This window comes from Eurytemora carolleeae, unplaced genomic scaffold (genome assembly GCF_000591075.1).
Source record: "Eurytemora carolleeae unplaced genomic scaffold, Eaff_2.0 scaffold48, whole genome shotgun sequence".
NCBI lineage: Eukaryota > Metazoa > Arthropoda > Copepoda > Calanoida > Temoridae > Eurytemora > Eurytemora carolleeae.
The window spans coordinates 41,966-60,976 of NW_019396177.1; the positions used below are offsets into that span (position 1 = coordinate 41,966).

The 19,011-nt window shown below is 32.3% G+C and overlaps 1 protein-coding gene across 1 annotated transcript; it reads left to right on the top strand.

The window, feature by feature from the left end:
• The first annotated feature begins 4,440 nt into the window (after nt 1–4,440).
• On the top strand, nt 4,441–11,102 carry LOC111697262 (uncharacterized). Its single transcript, XM_023467191.1, has 9 exons — nt 4,441–4,521; nt 4,783–4,847; nt 5,292–5,386; nt 5,533–5,602; nt 6,741–6,785; nt 7,569–7,593; nt 8,778–9,007; nt 9,610–9,825; nt 10,299–11,102. Exons 1-9 carry the CDS (start codon nt 4,496–4,498, stop codon nt 10,880–10,882), a joined length of 1,356 nt encoding a protein of 451 aa, XP_023322959.1. The 5' UTR covers nt 4,441–4,495; the 3' UTR covers nt 10,883–11,102.
• Nucleotides 11,103–19,011: the final 7,909 nt, after the last annotated feature.

Below are 19,011 nucleotides of genomic sequence, written 5' to 3' on the forward strand. Positions count from 1 at the left end.
AACGCACGGATATATCGACATATAACCCAAATTTTGATTTTGGGGCAGTTTACACCAATACGGATAGAATAGATTCCTGGAAAAGACAGGATTCTGCAGATCAGAGCAGTTCCTGGATAGAATAGATTCCTGGAAAAGACGGGATGCTGCAGATCATAGCAGTTCCTGGATAGAATAGATTCCTGGAAAAGACGGGATGCTGCAGATCAGAGCAGTTCCTGGATAGAATAGATTCCTGGAAAAGACAGGATGCTACAGAGCAGAGCTGTTCCTGGATAGAATAGATTCCTGGAAAAGACAGGATGCTGCAGAGCAGAGTAGTTCCTGGATAGAATAGATTCCTGGAAAAGACGGGAAGCTACAGAGCAGAGTAGTTCCTGGATAGAATAGATTCCTGGAAAAGACAGGATGCTACAGAGCAGAGCAGTTCCTGGATAGAATAGATTCCTGGAAAAGACAGGATTGCTACAGAGCAGAAAAGGTCGTGGAGCAGAGTAATATGTGGAAGGGAGAGGAAACTGTTGTAATGCCAACAAGTGAAACCCATTGTACTGTTTGTTAAAAAGTAAATAAATTTATCTTTTTAAACAATGTTTTAATTTATGTCACGAGAGACAAATATTTTTACAGAAACCCGGCCAATTATTAAAATATTGAGTAATCTTCTTTCTAGAATAAAAGTATTTGTGAACTAGAATTATTGCAGTAAGAAAACTAACTTAATTTATACAATTTATCGTCTACGTCTAATACAAAATATGTCAACTTTGATTTTCGAATCAATATAATTTTTATCTATTTCATGCATGCAATTTGTAAACAGAACAGTCCTGGGTTACCTGGTTAGCATGCAGATCAAACGGATGAGTTCGATCTTATTATTTGTAATTGTGTCCGTGATAAAGAAAATTAGTTCTTACCACAAACTATGATATTCTAATCCCAAAATCTCTGCAACCCGATGTTGCAGACCTTTAATATTTCCATTATGTAGATTCTGTTGTATTAAATAATCTGACTTTGAAATATCAAAGGTTTCTAGTAGTTAGCGTTTTGAAGTTCAAAATCACAATCCAAAAATCCAAAAACTTTTAAAATTCAATTTCTATATTGTAATATTTATCTCGATCAAGATAAATAGATACATCCAACCAGATAAATAGATCTAACTTTGACTTATATCTGTGTGTATATATATATTTATATATATAACGTGCAGAGACAGATATTTTAAATATATAGATAGATAGAAAGATAGATAGACATTGGTATTGTCTCATTTATTGCTCTGTATGAACCCTGCAATGCCCCTTGACATATATTCGCTATGTTAAAAAGAACAAAATGAAAAAGTAAGAAAAGCTATATTCAAACTCAGAAAGGAATTGAGTTAAAGAAAAATAAACAATATTATTATTTCAGATCTAGAAACTCCCCCTTAGTGTTGACATTGTTTGGTCATATAACAAATATTGGAATAGTGCAGAGCTGATTTTTATTTAGAAATGAAACCCTGGCTGCAATGTGCCGGGGTTACTTTATTTTTGTAATTTTACTTTTTATTTCTAACTTAATTTCCTATTGAGAAGATTGCAATATTGAAATTTTATTTTGAAAATATTGTAAGTGATAGCTCTATTTTTATAAAGAAGTAATTCTATAAAACTATGATAAAAAGGTAAACCTTTTCTCTAATATATCTCTTTCAATATATTTCTAAGCTCGCAAATGATCTTTCTTAATAATCACCAAGTAGAAAAGTTATCCTTTTATTTGAATATCAAAAAAAAAATACAAGTATTGATATAAAAGACTGGAAATACTAAAGATATCCGTAAAATGAGAAATAAAACAAACGAAATTGGTTCAATAGATAATCACAAAGAGGGTTAGTATATAAACACAACTATAATCTAAAGTTAGTACAAAAGGGACCGCACGCCCAAATATATTCTAGAACAAAAGGGTAAAAATCTTTCTAATAAACCAGACCTGATATTGGAGCCCTTCAGATCACTTTTTCACTAGGATCCCTTTTCACACTCTCCTTTACACAAAAAAATTTCAGCCTTTTTATAGTCCTCAAGAAGGGGGGAAAAGGGAACCTGCGCAACTAAAGTTTAGGGGTGGGCGGGTTGGCTTGGTTAGAAGGACAGAGCCTGAGGCTCTTTTTCAAAAAGGTTCAATTGGGTGGGGCCTTGAAATGGCCTGACGCGCCTTGAGTATGCCTTAGGATAGGCCTGAATTGGAATGTTCTGGAAGCATATTTTAATTGTAGTTCCGGTTTACATCCACAGTGTCTTCACCTTCTGAACTATCCTCTTCAGTTTCATCCTCATCATCCGAAACCGAAGGGAGGAGTCCCTCCTGAAAATATATCAATATATTAAACTGGATAGAATTGTGGACAATCCACAATATTTTGTCACCTTGTCCAGCAAGGAAAAGTATACACTCGATACCATGGAAGGATTTAATGCAAGGAAAGTTATTTCAGAGGTGTACGCATCTTTTGTACTACAGTGTACTGTCACTGGGCGGTAATGTAAACACAAGACGGATGTCAAAGCCTGACATGGGATCCATCTTTCACATTAATAATCAATAAAATATTCTGGTCATAGGAAACTATTATGTGAATTATCAAAATTCACTGCTTTTAACCCTTCTCGGATACTAAACGAACACTGAGGCATCTATTCTTGTTTACAAATTCCGCCCAGAGAGAATTGGTTTCAATATGTACGCAGAGTATACGCAACTGCAATTAACTTTCCTTGCATTACATTCTTGATACCGTGTAGCAAAAGTTAAAGGGACTGTAATCGTATTGTCAAGTGACCCCCCATGCAAAGATGTCAATGCCCGATTCACAACGAGTTACTTTTTTAGAGAAACCACAATTGAAAATAATCAGTTTTCAAAATTATGAACTTTGATTGATTTTAAACATTGATATCTTCAAAGTCCAATAACTTAGCAAATTAAGTATAAAACCTCTGTAAAACACTTCATACTTATTTTATACTTTTTTGTCTTACAGGAATGTGAAGTGGTTTTAGATGGACCAATATTAAATTCTAAATATGGCTTATTTTTTCTGTTTTAGATGTTTCGTAAATAAACCGGAGCAGTTTTATGGAACTTGAAAATACAAAGAAAATTTTTCATTTTCTTTGGACATTTAGACTTAGATAATTCTTAATATTGAAGCACAGCCAGAGAAATACTGGGTCCGGTGGATCCGGATTTAACGGTTCGGTCCTTAGCCCAGAGAACTGTGACTTTTGATCACAATTTGGCCATATTAAACATATTTTTTTTTTGCCTTTTCTATTTTATTCTTTTTTTGTCGGCATATGCGTTCTAAACGAAAAGGAAAAAAAAAACACCACTTCGTAAGTTCAAAGATAGTTGAATTTTAGACGAAAACGTAATTGAATTCATTTAGAAGAAACCGAATGCATCTCGCCGAGGCTAGTCCGGGGCTATAGATGTTTCTTTCCCCAAAATAAAAAAAATGGGGTCATCGAGTTGAGGTGTGTGCGTTGCTACTAATTAAATGTCAAATATTTTGAGATTGTATCATACATAAGTAACAAAGTTGGCTAGAAAGTAGATGTGTAATATTTTGAGAAAAAAAATCAGGACATCATTCTTTGAACAAAGAATCTGCGCAGAGAGAGAAATATAGAGTTTATAATATAAAAACTTAGACTCTAATTTTCTTCTCGTAGCTGAAATCTGTGTGAATTTGTGCATGCGCAGACGCACAGTGTTTTCAAGCTTTGAAAAACATTCTGGAATACAGTCCGGGGAGCATGAAGAATAGTTTTATCCAAATTCTCTTTTCAGAAATACATCAGTGAAATTAAAGTAAATTTATGTTAGATTGTATTCTTACATATATATATCCTTACATGCTAAATGATAATTTTAGATTTTATTGGGTTACTGAAAAAACGTTTAAATAGTGTGAATGCAAAGGTATCAGATCCTTCCGCATGGAATTCTGAATAATAAATCGGCTTTTTCTCCGGTCATATAGCTAATAGGCTAATTAGTTTACCATGAATTTACCCGAATAAGTGAACGGTCCCTTTAAAAAAGGTGTACATTTCTGAATTTACTATGAAAGTAAAGAGAGTATAATGCGAGAAGCATTTTGTAAATATTTGTATATTTTATTACACATTCTCCATACATAAATTTATATCTGATATATTTTTGTTCAATAAAAGTTTGAAAGAGATATTTCTGAAATGCTAAAAATAAATTGGCTTTCCACTTACTTCTGCGTAAGATAAAAAGGAGAGGAGTTACTAGGTCAACAAATTTAGATATTAATAATCTGTTCTTTAAACTCAGATAAGAATAATAATATTTACCATTGTTTCCATCTAAACCCCTCTCATTTCGTAACCATTCCCTTTTAGTTTCCTTTAAACCGTGGAGTCCAGGGGACGCCTACAATTCACAAGAAGAGGCGTGGCCGATGATTCAGTTCGGTCAGGAATACAGGTATTCTCTATATCAGATGATAATAATAATAATGATAATAATGATTCTAATTATATTAAAAAAGAATAGTGGAGTAATCGTGCAATCAATTTGATTTTATCTCTTTAAAATAATGATATTATTTTTAGATTTCGACAAGAAAAGTAGAATCTTTTGTTGTTTACAATGTTTTGAAGTTGGTTGTTTTGTTTATTAAAATGTTCTTGTAATTAAATGAAAACATAGAGTTAAAAGAATGGTTTAATTTCAAGAATATTTCAGAGGATGGGATCATAAAAATAGAAAATATTACTATCACAGTCATTCAGAGGATTCTGGGTCTACAGGTACAGGTACAGGTACACTTCTGGTAAAGGTACAGGTACAGGTACAGGTACAGCCAAGTTTATAGTGCTAGGAAAGTTAATTGCAGTTGCGTATACTCTGCGTACATATTGAAACCAGTTCTCTCTGGGCGGAATTTGTAAACAAGAATAGATGCATCAGTGTTTGTTTAGTATCCGTTGAGGATAAAAGCATTTGATTTTAATAATTTTAATAATTCACATAACAGTGTCCTTTTACCAGAATATTTCTTTGATTTTTATGTGAAAGGTGGATCCCATGTCCGGCTGTGACATCCGTTTTGTGTTTACCTTACCGCGCAGAGACAGTACACTGCAGTACAAAAGATGCGCACACCTCTGAAAATACTTTCCTTGCATTATTAACCTTGGGTAGAGGTATATTCTATACTCATGCAAATGATCTGTACTGCATTTGTACTGCAGGTGGGTTTACTGTGGCCGTAATGATTTTGCTCCTCTGGTTGTACAGCATGTACAGACTCTGGATAGTGTGGGCAAATACACTCAACTTTGACGGGGTAATATACTCATCCCTCCTATCCATCCTATCCATCCTATCCATCCTATCCATCCTATCCATCCTATCCATCCTATCCATCCTATCCATCCTATCCATCCTATCCATCCTATCCATCCTATCTATCTATCTATAATCTATTTAAAGGCTGCAGCTGTACAAGGACAGAAAAGTTGGGATTATCTCATTAATTGGGTCCTGGGCAGAATAGCTTCAGGGAACCATTAGCAGTACATTGTACAGTACAGTGTAAAGTAGCAGTACAGTGTACAGTAGCAATACAGTGTACACTAGCAGTACATAATACATTCCAGTTTACAGTAGCAGTACAGTTTTCAGTAGTAGTACAGTGTACATTGGCAGTAAAGTGTACAGTAGCAGTACAGTTAACAGTAGCAGTATACATTGTACAGTTATACAGTACAGTGTCAGTAGCAATGTCAATACAGTGTAAAGTAGCTATACAGTGTAAAGTGGCAGTACAGTGTACAGTAGTAGTACAGTTTACAGTAGCGGTACAGTATACAATAGCAGTACGGTGTACAGTAGCGGTTTAGTATGCAGTAGCAATACAGTGTACAGTAGCGGTACAGTAAACAGTAACGATATTGTATACAGTAGGTGTACAGTGTACACTATACAGTAGCAGTACAGTATACAGTAGCGGTACAGTATACAGTAGCGGTACAGTATACAGTAGCAGTACAGTATACAGTAGCGGTACAGTATACTGTAGGAGTACAGTATACAGTAGCGGTACAGTATACAGTAGCGGTACAGTATACAGTAGCGGTACAGTATAAAGTAGCGGTACAGTATACGGTAGCAGTTCAGTGTACACTTTAAAGTAGTCATATAGTGTACAGCGTATAAAACAATTTAAAAGAATATACAAATACTATATTCATTATCTACGATAAAGCAATATTGTTTGTTTCTTTCTCTGTCGTTATAAAAATAGAAAAATCTTAGGGGATGGATAGAAATTAGAAAAACATGCAAGATAGAGAGATAAATAGACAATTATAGATAGATAGATCGATCGACTTATAGTTAGTTAATAGTTATATTTAACTGTGATCTTTACTGTACTGTACTGTACTTTACTGTACTTTACTGTACTATACTGTACTGTACTGCATTGCACTGTACTTTACTGTACTGTACTGTACTGTACTGTACTTTACAGTACTGTACTGTACTGTACCGTACTGTACTGTACTGTACCGTACTGTACTGTACTGTACTATACTGTACTGTACTGTACTGTACTGTACTGTACTGTACTGTACTGAACTGTACTGTTATGCACCGTTCTGCACTGTAATGTACTGCAATAAACTGGTTTAAATCAGGAACTAGACGACTCAGCCGTAAACCCAGTTCTCCACGACCTAGCGGTAAATAAACATTTTTGTGTATGTACAATCATGTACATCCCAAAGTGTGTATAATCAGGTTTATCCATGGATGGGTAAAATTTTCTTTGAAAATCCTGATTTTACTCACTTCTGTGTTTTAAGATAATCTATAATATCTTTAATACTGTACATAAAAGGGTTTTTAATAATTGGGCCGTTTTCTGTTTTCTTGATCGTCTTTGCACATTTCGCCTGAGCAGGCTTTAAAAAAGTTTACGGAACTAATGCCCTTTGAATCTTAAGGGAAAATATCTGAAGATTTAGGAATAGTATTTAGGAAAATCCAAAAAGAATGTCCAAGGCAAATATTGCTTGTTTTCGCGGATTTTCTCATTTACTTAACATATTCATATAAAATTTCACATTTTGCTAAACAATCTTCATGTTGAAAAAATAAAACCTTGATATTTTGGTATAGCAGGACCACCCGAACAATTTAGGTGAATCTGCTTTTTCGCATAACTCATTTTTTTTGTAAAATTGCGGATTTTCCAGGTAGAACCGTTCTGTACACTTTTTTCGAACCTAAAGCGTGCTCAGGCTAAGCGTGTTTACGTATGAAATCCAGTATTAAGAAAATTTATCATCAAGTTTTGGCCTCTCATTTAAAAATCTATCAAACAAAGCATATTGAACTTTAAATACTTTAATAATAAAAGTACTATATATAAAGACATCTCTTAAAACTAAAGGTTGAAATGAGCCCCGAGTTGAAACATTTTATGCTTTATTCATTTATACTAAAAATGTTTTTTTTTTCAGCCAGCTTCGGTTCAATTTCATCCAGGAATATAAGCATAAATCTTGCAAAATTTTTGTTTGTTTATTGTTTACTCCAATTTTAGACAATTAATTAAGTTAATTAAAATATTTACATATTTTAATATCCCCTGAAAACCATTTAAAACAAAATAATGTGCACTTATGTCAATTAAAATAAAAGACGTGCATGGTACTCCTTTGATCTGAGATTTCTTAAACTCTATTTATTCTTAAAACAAATCGATCTGTAAAAGAACAAACAAATTTTGTCCTCAGGGGGTGAGAAAACATAATATAAAAAAAGAAGTATTGCTATTATTAGCACATTAAAAAATTGATTTTTTTTATGTTGACTTATTTTTGTTGAATTTTTCAAAAAGTTAGATTTCAAACATCGTTGTTTGTGAAAAATAATATTAATTGATTTATTTTGCATATATTTTTTTCTTTGTTTATATTTATTTATATATATATATAAACCTGCCAATTAAGTACAAATACAGCCTTAGAAAGTAATTAGTAGAACAAAATATCCAGTCTGAGGAAACACTATAATATCCTTTAAAAAAAAATGTAATATATGCAAGGTGTTATACAGGGGGGGGGGGGGGGGCAAAGGGGGCAGTGCCTAGAACTCAGAGCTATCACACTTTCAAATCTTAAACTGAAGATCGAAGAATATAAACAAAATTTGTTTAATATAAAGTTGCAATTTTGCAGTGCTGTAACCTAATTTTCTCTTATAAGTTCACAGATGTACACTACACAGTACACTTAAAGTATAGTATTTGCAAGGAAATTGTGCTGAGTTTGTACCTTTAAAGTATCTGACACTTATGCCTGATATCCAAAAAGCCAAATGTTTTGAATTTACAGTTTATTTCGCGCATATTTAGCCCCCCCCCCTAGATTTATTTCTGAATGCCCTTGATTAAGTGATTATAAAACTTTTCAAGAATAATGATTAAACTAAATATTTATTAAAATACAAAATACAAAGATTAAAAATATTTTTTTAAAAAGTATTAAAATATTTGAAACAATATTTGTACAGGAAAATACAAACATTTTATTACTGTGTAACACATGGCATGCTTATTGTTTAAAAGAACAAGCTATAATTTTCAATGCAACTTTTTTAAAAAAAACTTTTAAAAACTTTTTGAAATTTCATTTATTTTAAATCATGATTCATGCTTCTTACAAAAGGGACTGTTTTTCTCCCATACTGGAGACACAAGAACTCAATTTGGAACCTGGTTTAAATCCTTCTTACACAAATGCTATTCTGAAATACTCGTGGGGCTCCCTGAAATCCGTGAAAAGTCTGTTGCCAGGCAGAATCAGCTGCTCCCAAAAAACCGGTTTGTACAGCACAGGGAACATTCCACATGTTCACACTGGTAGTGCTGCTGAATCTATCCAACGTACATATCACGGTATAACCTTAAATATTAAACTTTTTGTTTACCTTCATATTTTTTTTTATTATTAATGAATTTAGATTTGGCCACAAACTCTGGTTTTCTAATTCCTTTTATCGTTCCAACCCAATGAATGATATTTCAAACTTCGATTTCTTAGATTAAATAATCTATGTAAGTTTCAAATATCAAAGGTTTACACCATCAGGTTACAAAGATTAAGGGATTTGAAAACAAGAGTTTGTGACAAAAACCCAATTCCTTTGCAAAATAAAAGAGAAAATTAAAAAATTTAGGTATTTTAAAGTATTTTTAACGCCAGTAAAATGCTCATGAGTTTGCAAGAAAAGCCGGTTTAAAAAGTACAAATCAAACTCAGAAATTTTTTTTTTCATAAAATGTCATAAACAATTCATGTACGACATCAATGTTAAAAAAAGCTCGTAACAGCTAAAGTAAAACAATAAGAAAATAATATTAACTTGTAATTTCAATAAAAAAAATTGTCAAGTCAAAAAACCAATGAAGACAAAGAAATCTTTGAAATTTTACTGTATGAAATTATTTCTTTTAAAATGGTGGTCCTTAGCCATGATTTGATTTCTTCTTTGTTTCAGAAAGCAGATTTCCTTCCTCTTCATCTTCACTTAAAAGTGTTTTTCAAGAACCATATTCTCCTTTAGATTATGATCCAGAATCCAATATGGCGGATAAAATTTCGATGGCTGAGCAAAGTGGTTTGGACAATTTTGAAGACAAGCTGAAATTTTCAACTGAAGTTTGTAAATTTGAAGGGTTAAAAGGAGGAAAAGTAAACCGTACTAAAACCAAAGGATTGTTGAGATAAAAAAACTTTGTCGAAATTTAAATTAGCAAAAATCTGATTTTTTTTTTCTGGCACAAATTCTTACTTTTACAAATTTGTCAGCGTTTTAGCAAATATTATTATGCAAATCTATGGATTTCTATGGATTCATTTGTTAGATTACTGTTATATCCTATTTGAAGTATTAATTTATTAATGGAAATCATAATGGTTTTGATATTTTTTTTAATTAAGTGAGAAATTAAAGTCAGAACACTTTAATCTAGAAATTTAAAAAATCATGAACTGCAATCTTTGATGGAAATTAAGTTTTTGATTAAATAGTCAGCAAACTTTAATTAAAAGGGTTGAAGTTGAAGTTTTTGTCATGTCTCACTCTCAGTATAGTTACCTATCCAAAAGTCTTTAAAAGTACAAAAAAGGTTGTAATTTACACAAATCTTATTTTTACAAATTTTTTTATTGAAACAAAATTTTAAGTTGGGTTTAACAAGAACGAAACTCTGCGACAGAAAAACTTCAAAAAAAATCTGCCAAGTTCTTTAAACCTCTGTGTACACGAGAGTCTGTACCGTGATCCCGATTCTTTACTTATAACCCCAAATAATCTTACATCATGTCAAAATTCTGAAACACACAAAATGGATATTGGACACCATGTGTACCAGGAATCAAAAAACTCTGTAAATCCTTTTCAAAGAAAAAAACGACGAAAGCTTGTTGAAAATATGGGTGACGATGACTGGAAAAAGCAAGCTACCCGACATCTTAACACACAGAAGGTCAAAGGTCAACTGACAAAAATGAGCGCCAGTGAATGGAATATGGGTGAACCTGATGGGGAAATTAATGGAATGATTAGTGTTGGGAACAGAAGCAGAAGAGAAGTTAGAAACCTAAATAGAGATACTGTAAAAGATCTTGGAACGTTTGAGAAGGCTGCTTTCAGGAAAAAGAACGCTTCGCGGCAAAACAGTGTTACTTGTGATGGTGGGATCAAGCTAAATTCTGAACCAGCTCAAGTTCATTCTTTTACAAGAATATTTCAATCCACTTCAGTTTAGCTTTTCTTCCATCAAAGCATCTACAAGACCCAAAATTTTAAGTGTGGGGGGGGGTTGTTGTTGCAAATTTCCAAATAAGTGTTTTTTGTATCATCCTAAACTTGAACGGTATCTTTGAAACCTTCATCTGATCAATAATGTAGAAGATATTGTAGTTTTTCTAGGGTTTAAAATTTTGAATTTCTATATGTTTTCATGGAGTATAAAATTGCACAAATCACTTCTGTAGAGAAACCACAGTTGAAAATAATTAGTTTTTAAAATCAGTTATGTTTTAAATTTAATTCATATTTGATCAGACAAAGCTTTAAAATTAAAGCACTGATGTAAATTGGAAATTACCATCTTTGTATGGAAAGTCACTTAAATTTAGGCTTAGAGTCCCTTTTAAGGGAGTGACCGGCTATGTAAGGTAGTTGAACTGAGTATGCAGTGTTGTCGAAAGCTTCTTTCGAATTCATTTGAGACATATTAAACGTTTTAAAGATCTGTAAATCCTGAGTTTGAGCGCAAATTCGATGTTCAAAACTCCTACTTTGGGGGTGGATACGTTTTCAGAATTAATTTTTTAAAAATTATTAAATAACATCGACATAAAATGTAAAAAAGTTAATAAAATAAAAATTAATCTTTTCATCGAAAATAAGTAATCTTGTTCAACTATTAGTTTTTATTATCTCATTATTGTGGTTTCTCATTATTCACACAGATTTTCACAGATTTTCTAGAATTATTATTGAAAAGACGACATTTGAAGAATTTGAAGAAATCTGCGAATAAATCAAAGAAAATTAGAAATTCAATATAATGATGAAAACGAAATAATCGATTTGAGCGTTGATTTATTGACAAATTTCTTTTGAGAAATATGTTCCTAACCATCTAATTAAACTACTGTATAATTTTAACTTTATTTGTCGTTGTCGTTGTTGAGTTTTGAACGTCGAATTTGCGCTCAAACTCAGGACTTATCGATCTTTAAAAAGGTTAATATGTCTCAAATGAATCCGAAAGAAGCTTTCCACAACACTACATACTCAGTTCAACTACCTTACTTAGCCGGTCACTCCCTTTTAAGATGTTTTTTTTTTGTTGAATATCGTATCTCGAACCCCAGGGGCGGATACAGGGGAGGGGACATTCGCCACCCCCTGACAGATTCAGGGAGGGGCGTAGCCCCCCCCTGAGATTTCGAGGCAAAAAATGTTCCCAATTTGATAAGTATTAACGATAAATTTAGAATTAGAAATTTGTAAGAAACTAGACTTAAGTTATAATATTATTCATATCTAGTAATGTTCCTTAATCAATACTCATTTATCAAAATTGTAATATTGTTCCTAATTTTCATGCATTTAAGTATAATTAGTAATTTCTTTTTGTTCTTAAATTGCTAATGTTCCTATTATTGTTCCTGTTCCTAATACTGTGTCCGACCCACCTTAAATCCCTGTCCTAATCCTATATTTTTGTTCCTAATTCCTGAACAATATTTTTATTGTTCCTAAATCCCTGTCCTAATCCTTTATTTTTGTTCCTAACTCCTAAACAATCTTTTTATTGTTCCTAAATCCCTGTCCGAATCGTTTAATTTTGTTCCTAATTCCTGAACAATCTTTTAATTGTTCCTAAATTCCTGTCCTAATCCTTAATTTTTGTTCCTAATTCCTGAACAATCTTTTAATTGTTCCTAAATTCCTGTTCTAATCCTTTAATTTTGTTCCTAAAACTTAAAAATCTAGTTTTTTAGTCTATAGTCATTAATTTTGACTCTTTTTGAGTCTTTTAAGTCAAAAAAAATTTCGCCTCCAGCACGGTTTTTTGTTCCTAATTATTAATTTTTTTGTTCCTAAAAAATCTTGCCCCCCCCCCCTCACTTAAATCCTGTATCCGCCCCTGTCGAACCCTATGTTAAGAGAAAAAGCCGTCCGAAAATTTTGTTTGCATTTAATCCAGGGGTGCAAGTAAGGGGGGGGGGGGGGTTCAGGACTGTCACCCTCAACTCCCCCCTCTTTCAAGATGGGACCGTTAATCCCTCCCCTTGAAATGTGAAAACTGAAATTTAAAAGGGAAAACAGGGATAAATATGAAACATTAACATTAACTGGTGAATAATAAAACTAAATAGATGTATTTATGGGTCGGAAAAATTTAGTTTTTGTTTTTGTTTCATTATACTAATCTCTTGAAGTTCATTATGTTTTGCCTGCTACTAACTTATACATTGTATAGGGATGCAATCTAATTGATTGCAAATTTTTCTGCCAAAAAGGTGTGAATTAACAACTCTGTAAACATTATTCAGATTTTATTTCTGAACCAAAAATATGTGTTACAAAACTAGATAAATAGATTTTACAGTTTTTAAAACCTAAAAAGGTTGATTTATTATATAAATTATAATGTTATTTTTTGTTTAGAAGTGGAAAAATCTTCATAAAATTTGTTTAAAAGTTGAAAAAATTACATATCTCTACTTTTACGTGAGGCAACAAGGATGCAAAAAAATAACTTGGGAATATAATATTTCCTCCTATAGATTCATTGCATCCCTGTAATAAAGAGATACAAAATATATTCTGAGCTCTGGTTATTTGAAACCACAAATAATTTCCATCCACTATAAAACACACCATGTCAGAGAAGTATTCAGGAATTTGTCCACTAGGGACTTATGATTTTGTTCTTTCTGGTGAAGGTGTTGGGGGGGGGGGGGGGGAAGGAAAGGGCTCAGCACTCGTTTGGGCCCAAAACCCCACTAAAAAGCAGCATACTTTACACCCCCCCCCCTACTGAATACGCCTCAACCTATGGTTACGCCCCTGTTAAAATTATTGACGATAATTTTTTTTGTTTCTTGTAATTAAAAGATGAATTAAAAAATAAATCAAATGTCCCCCCCCCCCATTACTACCAACACTCCTTGTACTTTTAAACTTCACAGATTAAAAAAATGTCTTATCAGTTGTTTTCAAGGGCGTATAAAGAAATAAATCTTATAGTGAGGGGTTAAATATGCCCCCCCCCCCCTAGGAGCTCCTAGGGGGGGATTTGAACTGTAAATTCAAAATATTTGGCTTCTTAGATACTTTAAAGGTACACATACAGTCCGATTAAAAGTACTACTTTATCTCTCCTTCAAACAAAACTAGCGGAAAAAACAGCTATCTAATTTTTTATGTTCTTCACTCTTCAGTTTAAGATTTTAAAACTGTGATAGCTCTGAGTTCTAGGGGGGCACTTTCCCCCTTGCCCCCCCCCCCCCCCGTATACGCCCTTGGTTGTTTTTTTATTAGTTTTGAAGTTTGTTTAGATCTTTAAGGAAAAAATAGAAATTATGAAATAGTCTTGTATTTTACAAGACATTTACTAAACCGTATATTATTAGGTTTTGATATTGTAGATTTCGCTAAACAAACAATAAACAAGTTAATCTGTTAATTAGTTCAGGTTTTAACAAATCTGTTAATGATTTTTGATTTTAAAAGTACTTATTATTACTCAAATTTCAATCCTTAATTTTCTTTCTGAGAGCTTCGGATAGAACATAAAGGGAAAATTTGAGGATTAAATTCTACAGAAATCATTAATACAAAGTTTCGACCTCTGGTTTTCTTTTGAAGGCTCGAACACAGAGTTTATAGATATTTAGGTCTTTTTATAAAAGGCGAATGAAAAAACCGTCTGCATATTTTATTCATAAAATAGTCAAGACTTCATGTTTAGACCCAAAATGTATAAATAGTCCATCTACAAAAATTAATTTATTTTTACTTTTACTTTTGAGAATTGATAATTTTGAGCAAAAAAACTTTGGGAATAGTAGTGATTTTGAGACAGATTTGAATCAATGTTACCTTAAGAAAGTACTCGTATTTTGGTAACAAAACAATTTTTTTAAATTAAGTTCGTAAAATTAAGACAATGACAAACAAAAAATGTGTAAGTTATATTTTGTTATTTCAAAAAATAATGACTTAAAACCAAAATAAGTATTCTTATGTAAATATTCTATTGTTCTTGCAATTAAATTAAACATACGGAAATCCAGCAGATTGTCATTTAATTAGTAAAGAAACTGCTTTTATTCTCCATGTTTAAAAATATAATATGAAACAGATTTTTAAAAAAATTCAGCAGTTCGATCATTTTAATCTTAGAAAGATAAAACATATAAGGCGTAATTAGTGGGAGGGGGGGGGGGCTATGGGGGCTTCCCTCATGGTCCAGTAAAATTTATTGTTTTCAGGGATTGTCAGGCCCAAACGGGTGCTGACACACCCCCCCCCCCAGAGAAAGGAAAGAATAAGCCCCTATACTTGTCAAGAAGTCCAACCTGTTTTGCAATTCAGCGATTCATGAATTCCTGGAAAAGGAAGAGAGGGTTTATTAAGTATTATGATATTGCTTTAATATTGTAGTACAACTATTAAATTAATCCTACATGCTCACCGCAAATATTGTGCGATGTGTCAGTGTCATACTAAAAAAAATATTTTTCATGTAAAATCATGATTTTAAATGAAAGGATGCATTTCTTGTCAATGTCTATGAGTACAATGTACATATTTGATTTATGGATAAATAATGAATATATATAATATACTAGAAATTCAAGGCGCTTCGCGCCCTTCTTTCTAGCATTAGAGGGCGCTTCGCGCCCATCTTCTAAATTAATTGTGAACAATGTTCTCTTTGTGTATACGTAAAACAAAACAAAAATAATTCGCGGATTTTCACAATAAAATTCGTGGATTTTCAAAATTTTAAAAAATTTAATGACGATCGAATTTTGATTGAGACAAATATTTAAAATTTCAATCATTCATAAACCTTCCCTGGAGTCCCTAGATGTCCCACAAAAATTTGGGCCCGATCGGTTCAGCCGTTTTGACGTTTATTGCATACAAACAAACAAACAGACAAGCCAAATTTATATATATATATGTGTAAAATGTAAATCAATCAATATTGTGATTTATATTAACTAGAATAAATTTCTTTTTATTTCACATCAGATGTGCTGAATTACTGAAAATCCGGTTGGTAAGGTTAGTTTTTTTATTGTTTGAGTATAATACACATTTTTCTTACCCCCCTCTAAAATGTTTATGGGGGGGGAGCAACAATTTTTTTTCGCGCTTCGCACGAAATATTTAGCTCTTGCCAACCCCAACAAAATGTCTGGTTGCGCGCGTGCGCATGCTGCCAGTCACTATTGACCAATGATATTTTATCAAATGTTGATTACAGATTCTCAAATTATAATTGCTACAAGTTTGCTTACGTTCCAAAACGCTTACAACATAGAATTTCTGATTCGTGCGAATGCGAAAATGGAAACCAATTAATATGTAATAGTGTTGTTTTCAAAACGTTCATCATAAAACATGTGTGCTCAAAACTAACACTCAGCGCAGTTAGCTGTTTTACGATTGAAACATGCACAACTATCATTATATTTAGTTAGAAAATACCCACAACATATTAGACGTCCTGGAGACAACTGTACGTAATTTAGTCAGACTTTTTATCATTTTTATGGTCAAACATAACTGTACACTTTTTTTTGCCAAATCATTCATTATCATAAAAACTAAAGTCAATTTAAATTTGGTCAATTTCACCTTTAGATTGTCATTGAAAGAGTCCTTGGTTGTCATTAAAGTCGAGTTATTTGTGTGCAAAGATACGTACTAAAGATACGTACTAAAGATACGTACTAAAGATACGTACTAAAGAACGAATTATGAAAATAAAAAAAGTTTATTATGTAAGTTTAAGAAAAGGATTGTTTGCATAGATAATTTTTTAAAATAAAGTATAAAGAACGCAATTTTTATAGAAATAACAATACAAATTCAATATAATTTCGATTAAACAGAGTTTTTTTTCCAAAAACAAATAATTATGTTTAAAGATCAGTAGACGTAAAATTTATAATTTTTTCTATATATTTCTAATCACTTTCACAAAATACCCGGCGGTTTGGTTAGTGAAGTTTTGATTGGCTGGAAGCTCATAAAATATTTGATAAAACATCTTCTGATCGTATACGTTTATGTTAGATCTTTAACGTAATCAAGCACGGAACTGCATTGAAGACGAAGTACTGTGAATTTGATTGTTTCTCTAGTTTTTTTTTCAGAAAAAGATAAAATTTCAGAACAAATTGAAAATAAATCCAAGAAAACAAATCCCGCATAATGAGTGCACAATGTATAATGTAGAACGGTGTAAATTGTAAACTGCAGTGTGTAAAGCAAAAATTGTTAAGTAAAAACGAACGGAAATATAGATATTTAGATTTTAATAAATCGTATACGTCAATAAATGTTATCAGTTTTCATGTATAATATCCATGTATTTTGTTCATCTATAGCTGGTCGAAATCTATAGCAGAGAAATCAACGAAATTTTGAGTTTTACTACAGTGAAACCCTTAATAACGAATACATCGAAAGAATTCATCAAATGTCGTATTCTTTACTTTCTGATAATGTTATGTTGCAGATATTTAGTTTTTAATAAAATGATTAAATCGAGCTCTTTAAAACCGTTCCCACATATACTGATGGCTACTTATTTATTTTCGCAAATACTGAAATTTATGTAATAGTATAAAACTCATTGAAAAATTGTCAAGACGACATTTGATAAATTCTTCCGATGTATTCCTTATTTAGGGTTTCACTGTATGTTGCACGAAGAAAAAATAGTGGCTTTTATGGGTAGATACATTAATCTATAAAGTACATACACACGAAAAATTATAAGCAAAGTCTGAGAGTTATGATGCATGGTCGGATACATTTTTTGGGATTTGTTTTCAAACATTTTATCTTTTTTGCCGGCTACCATCAACTAAAACATTCCAAAAGAGACGGCGAGACCCATTTCATTTATAAGTTGATTTTCAAGGTTATTGGCTAAACTATTTGCCTTATGCAAACATATCAAATACACATCAGATTGTTGGAATGATGCTCTTCCCAGAGGCATATTCAATGGGGGGGGGGGCTATTGAGGCTAAGCGCCCCTGGACCAGTGAAATCTATTGATTTCAGGGGGTTTTCATGTCCCAACGGGTGCTGAGCCCCCCCTGGAAAGAAAAAAATTTAAGCCCCCCTGGACAAATTCCTGAATAAGCCCCTGCCTCTTCCTATTCGGATTCCTCAGTTTATGTGTCTCACTGCATATAAATTAGAATACAGTGCGCACAATAAGCATGTTAAAAACCATATATATATTTTCAAAAATCAACGGATACATATACGAAACACACATGAATATAAATGTATGTTCCAGTCTTCTTGTTCCTTACATAATACATATTCATATGCAGTGGTTATACAGTGGGCGCTGAACTATAAATATAATACTCAGCAAGAATTTTGTTCACCCCCCCACATTTCTGTGGGGGGGGGGGGGCAAGAAAAATGGGTATTAAAATGAAAAAATACCTTACCAATTCAGAATACTTTAGGGGTAAATTTTTTTTTTTTGGGGGGGGGGCAATTTTCAGTTAGGGGAAATCTTAAATCTTTGATTTAGAGGCAAATTTTGTTTGTGTGGTTTTTCATTTTGGGCAATTTTGTGTATAATCTTAATTATTTATTTCCAAGGGCAATTTTTTTATTTTAGGGCATTTTCAAAGTATATGAAGGGGCTTTTTTAATCAAAGGGTAAATTGTTGTTGGGTGCAAAACTTCTTGATTTTTGAGTAATTACCTTAAAGTTGTGTGTGTTTAACATTTGGGGATATAAATGAATTTAATTTACTGTGGGAGCCTATTTATTTTTTTCATAAATTTCGAGAAAATTAGATATTTCTGGATCTATACGAAGTGATCATTGTTGAACTTCTTGCCCCTGCCTCTCCAGTAGTAAATTTGTTTTATATTGCAAATCTTAATTGTCATAAAACCTCTAAAAAAATCACTTTTATGTCTGGAAAAAAAATTATGCTGCATCATGCATATATCTGATTCATATATAAGTTCCATTTTAAAAAAAATTGTTTCAATTGTGATGATTTATAAATTTCTGAATTGTTAATTTTTATTATTTTCAATAATTGTAGATTTCACTATGGAAATTTCACTGACCCTGACTGGGGGAAAAAAAAA